Source organism: Cyprinodon variegatus, unplaced genomic scaffold, assembly GCF_000732505.1.
Source record: "Cyprinodon variegatus isolate N-32 unplaced genomic scaffold, C_variegatus-1.0 Scaffold1679, whole genome shotgun sequence".
Classification (NCBI taxonomy): Eukaryota; Metazoa; Chordata; class Actinopteri; order Cyprinodontiformes; family Cyprinodontidae; genus Cyprinodon; species Cyprinodon variegatus.
The window spans coordinates 99,945-105,203 of record NW_015152132.1 but is presented as its reverse complement, the minus strand read 5'-3'; the positions used below and the strand labels follow the sequence as shown (position 1 = coordinate 105,203).

Genomic DNA, 5,259 nt, shown 5'->3' with positions numbered 1-5,259 from the left:
AGCAGCATCAGACTCATTCTGACTAGAATTGAGTCGGACTACGTCAGGCTAGCTTCCTGTAAGAGTTGTCATAAAATACAACTTTATCCTCGTAATTCTACGACTTTATTCTCGTTGTGACTTTCTTCTTGTAAATTACTTTATTTCTTGTAATTTTACAACTTTATTCTCTTGATTTTATGACTTTAATCTCGTTGTGACTTTTTTCTTGAAAATTACAAGTTTATTTCTTGTAATTTTACAACTTTATTCTTATAATGTTAAGACTTTATTCTCTTAATTTTATTACTTTAATCTCGTGACATTTTTCTTGTAAATTACAACTTTATTTATTGTAATTTTACAACTTTATTCCCGTAATGTTATAACTTTATTCTCTTAATTTTATTACTTTAATCTCGTTGTGACTTTTTTCTTGTAAATTACAACTTTATTTACTGTAATTTTACAACTTTATTCTCGTAATGTTATAACTTTATTCTCTTAATCTTATTACTTTAATCTCGTTGTGACTTTTTTCTTGTAAATTATGAATTTATTTCTTGTAATTGTACAACTTTATTCTCGTAATTTTACAACTCTATTCTCGTAATTTTACAACTTTATTCTCGTAATGTTATAACTTTATTCTCTTAATTTTATGACATTAATCTCGTTGTGACCTTTTTATTGTAAATTATGAATTTATTTCTTGTAATTTTACAACTTTATTCTCGTAATTTTACAACTCTATTCTCGTAATTTTATGACTTTAATCTCGTTGTGACTTTTTTCTTGTAAATTACGACTTTATTTCCTGTAATTTTACAACTTTATTCACGTAATGTTATGACTTTATCCTCGAAATAGAAAAAAAAAACCTCTAGCCTGGCCTAATACTCTGTCGTAAATTTGAAAAACTAAATATTTAGTTTGGAGCTAAATATTTAGCTCCAAACTAAATATTTATTTAACAAAGATTTTTACAAATGAAAGAATGACTTGGAACAAAATAAACCCTTATTTTTCTCTTAAAACATGCTGAATATAGTGTATATATCCCCATGCACATTTTTCTTCTTTGACTATTTGAGCTGATGGAATGAGTACATTTCTCCACAGGCTGATCAATCAATCAATCAATCAATCAATCAATCAATCAATCAATCAATCAATCAATCAATCAATCAATCAATCAATCAATCAATCAATCAATAACCTGGTCGCAGTTACCTGCTGTGAACTTTAATGTGCTCCTGTTGCACATTCCCAGCAGCAGCGCCTTTAGCATTGTACGGTCTGGAGTAGGCTGAGCTTTCTGCAGCCAGTAGCAGGTCACGGCTGCTGGGAGCTTCAGCTCAGGTGGCAGACGGCTCAGAGACTCCTCAGTCACTTCCAGAGCTTCCAGTAAGACCTGCAGACGGTCTGAGAGCTCTGCCTACAGACATGGTAAAGGAGAAAGACCATTCGTATGGTGTTTACTCAATGGAATCTCTAGTGAGGGAAATATCTGAAAACAAATGGCAGACTTGATGCCTTCAGTTGAATGAAATCACCTCATGCAGTGAGCTTCGTACAAGCTTCTTGCTGGTTCTGGTCAATATTGGTTTGACTTTTATAGATGTCACCTCCAGACCATCTCTGTCGATTTCGTCCACTAGGTTGGGCTTCCTTCTGCCCAGCAGCAGCCCATACAGCACCTGTCGGACTGGCCTGGAGATCAGGTTGGCGCTAGGCAGCTTTTCATGCTCAATGGAAAAACCAAGACCCATCTGTTGGAGCCGCAGCACATCCAGGATATGCGAAGATAGCCGAGCTTGAGTCAGAGGCAGCAGCATCCAATTTGGGACAAGGTCCGCTTCCTAGAGAACAAAACGCTTGAAAATCAATCTAAAAATTGGTTTCTGGTCAATGTTAGCATAATTACTTCTGACTTCTACTCAGATCTAGATCTTCTAGAATGATCTTACTTGTCGAATATTCTAACATTAGGTCTTTACTTAGAGTGTACAGCTGGCATTTAGGTATAGATCTAAATCAGTCCTAACAAGCTCTGTGTTTTTGGGTCATTCAGGTTCTAGGTACAGGTGTTCTGATGTAAAAAGGGTTTAGAAATAAGGATTTCATCACCTCATCCAGTGCTGGAATCTCAGGAGGCACTCCATGAAGGAAGAACCTGTTCAGAGAGGTTGGTCGCAGCTGATAGTCCTCCATCCCTAGATGTAGTCTTTGGAGGACCTCCCTTTTGTTCTCGTTCAGTACTCCCATCAGGACCAGAGCTGCCTCCAAGGCTTCCTGGGTCTCCTCAAAGTTCTTCAGCCAGCAGAGCAGCCCCTCCAGACGGCTGGGGGTCTCTGTGCCAGGTGGGGCAAAGTCATCCCATTTGACCACTTTCAGCTTCACATAGTCGTTACCAGCCAAGGCAGCAAAGGTAGGCAGGAGCTGGGGCTGGAGTCCAAAGAAGATGCAGAAGCTGGAGGAGTAGTACCTCCTACAGGGGATGAAGCTCAGAGAACCGCTCTGTTTCACCTCCTTCCAATGGAAATGAGTATAAGGCAAAAGTCCACCTGGTAAGTCAAAGATGTAGAAGTCGCTGTCATAGGACAGAACCGGGCACCGCCATTCTGCTGCCAGGGCAGCTATCTCCCGGTCAGCCTCTTCAAAACACTGGGCCACCGGAACCTGTAGTCGGGCCAATGTTTGTCTGAAGACCAAGTCCGCCATTCGAGGGAGGACGCTCATCCGTTTGCCAGTGACTGCTGCTATGTGTGCCCTCTTCACCCGATCCTCAGTCCTCTTCGCCACTGTCTCCACCTTTTTATCAGTTACATCAGAACCTCCATCTAGAACCACATATGGAGAGATTTCACAGGTTCTGAGAGCTGTGATGAATCTCTCAATCAGGTTCTCATAGGCGGCATACTCTCCACCATGATTCTGGTCCAGACCTGGAAGGAATAACCCAAGAACAGAGAGATTAGGCTGCTGACAAGGACCAGAGCCTAGCTGTCTCAATAACTAGAACCAGTACTCTGGTGACAAACTGATCATCAGAACCAGGAGTCCAGGACTATGGCCATGCAGGTACACACATGCTGGACATTTCATCATCTCCTAGATGATCCGCCTGGTCTTGTCTCTCATTGGTCGATTCTGTCTGTCTCCAAAATAGAGTGATCAGCTCCACTTTTACTGCTACTAACTGAACGTGTTTTCGTTTCTTTTTTTGACTTGAATGCTTGCTAATATATAAAGCCTGGAACTCAACGCTATTCCTGGGATTTTGAATTGAAAAAAGCTTCCTGGATGGGAAGGGAACTGTCTTTAAACTTGGAAACAAAGTCCAGCGGATTGTTTTTAAACTTTTTTGGAATGACTCTGACCTGGATGACTGAGAATCTTCATCAGCTTACTGCATTATTTAGTTCTTGATGCTTCTCATTTAATACGATCATCTTCATCAGTAAGAACCACAGCAGGAACATGGAGAACATGTAGGAACTGCTGGACAGCAGAGTTGGTTCGAATTTAAACAATCAGAACTATTTAAATGGTGATTTATTCATGTATTTATTCAGTTGTACATGCAGCACACCCCAATATTGGGCTCAACGTTGACAAGTGTCCTAATTTACAGAAATTAGCAAAAAAACAATGTATACAGATGAAAAAGTCTGCATTAGTCTTTCAGGGGGAAGGCAAGCATGCTTTCCGATTAGCCTAATGCTACGCTCAGACAGCAAGCAGCAGAGGCAGCAGAAGCAGCTAGTTTACATGCAAAGTCAATGGTTGACGCGCAATGTGCCACATCAACCAATCAGAGAAGCTGATCTGGGAGCTGGCAGGGAGTCAGACACAGCACTGCTGATGCAGAGCGCTATGATCACTCCTCTGAAACAGTTCAGTAATGCCTAAATTTAATAAAAAATTTTAAACCAGCCGGTAAAATACGTTAGCTTTTATTATTCTGGTGCCTGCAGTTTGGATTACGTACTTGAAAAATGCCTTCCAGCCAACATAAACAGTAGCGGAAATTCCCCAAGAGGCAACCGGCCCTGAAGCTGCTGTTGACGGGGATATCCAGTGACTGCGCACCACCAGTGTAGGCACCAGTTCTGATTAGGTCCTGCTTCATGCCAGTGACATTATGTTACATGATTGGCTGAATGTTGCCACATTGTGTAAAAGATTGTGGTTGCCCAGACAATGGTAATTGGGAGTTGGGAGCATCTGTAGCGTTAGCATGTCTAATGCCACTAGTGCCATTAGACTGCTGAATGTTGTATGAAATGAGGTCATAAAAAAAAAAAACCTGAATATTGGAAATGTAACTAATATACAGTCTTGTGTTTACATTTATCATTGCTGCACTTTAAAAAAATGAAAATGCCTTGAGAGCTGAACTGAACGAAATTTATTTTTGTATACACTCTGTGTGTACAAAATGACAANTGCTGCACTTTAAAAAAATGAAAATGCCTTGAGAGCTGAACTGAACGAAATTTATTTTTGTATACACTCTGTGTGTACAAAATGACAATAAAGTCTGTCTAAGTCTAAGATTTGATCTTAAGATATGGGTGCAATACCTTTTGTCAAAGTGTCATTTGTTGACCTCATAAGAAGGGGCACGGCCCCAAGCAGATGTGGTACCTACACCTGTATTTGGGGGTCTGAGTGGCTCCAACAGAGAAATAATCTTTGACAGGAGATGGCAGGATGGTAATCTGGATGAACTGGACTTTCTCATTTAAAAATATATCAAACCTACTTTTTACCCACTGATCACAGCAAATATAGCTGCCATTGTTAAAGGCAAAGAAAGGATAGGGTAGCTCCGCCCAATTTGCATCAAACCCACTTTTCGACGGTGCAGCTAGAGCAGCAAAGATGCTTTAGCCGCGCGTCAGAACTAAACTTGTAAAAGCATCAAAAAGGAAGCATGCGCGGTTTTGCTGCTCCTGCTGCTTGCGGTTAGCCTGATAAACCAGACTAAATGTGAGTTTAAATGTGTAATTTAGTCTGGCCCCGATGAATGAGACATCTGAAGATTGTTGATGAGAACAAGCTTTTGTCTTTCAAACCATGTCTGCGCCTATTGGCCAACGCTCTGACCAAAGAGAGCAACTGACTGTGACGTAGGAAGCGTGACCGGAAGCTGGTGGGGGAGTGTAAACAAACAGCCTGTCGGTAAAACGGCGAATACGTCCTTAAAAATGATTGAGCGTAGAGCCTCTTCCTGCTCACGTTTCAACGAAAACCCAAAGTCTAATCCTTCCA

The 5,259-nt window shown here is 40.7% G+C and overlaps 1 protein-coding gene across 1 annotated transcript in view; it reads right to left on the bottom strand.

The window, feature by feature from the left end:
* The window catches only part of LOC107104291 (protein asteroid homolog 1-like), a gene marked incomplete at its 3' end in the record, with an annotated part of 13,187 nt that overhangs the window by 2,113 nt on the left and 5,815 nt on the right, over window positions 1-5,259 (bottom strand). The window contains exons 2-4 of the mRNA XM_015404264.1: window positions 2,110-2,927; window positions 1,536-1,841; window positions 1,213-1,417 (exon numbers count right to left, since the gene is read on the bottom strand). Of these exons, the coding sequence (XP_015259750.1) occupies window positions 1,213-1,417; window positions 1,536-1,841; window positions 2,110-2,927 (1,329 nt within the window). The remainder of the gene's footprint in view (window positions 1-1,212; window positions 1,418-1,535; window positions 1,842-2,109; window positions 2,928-5,259) is intronic.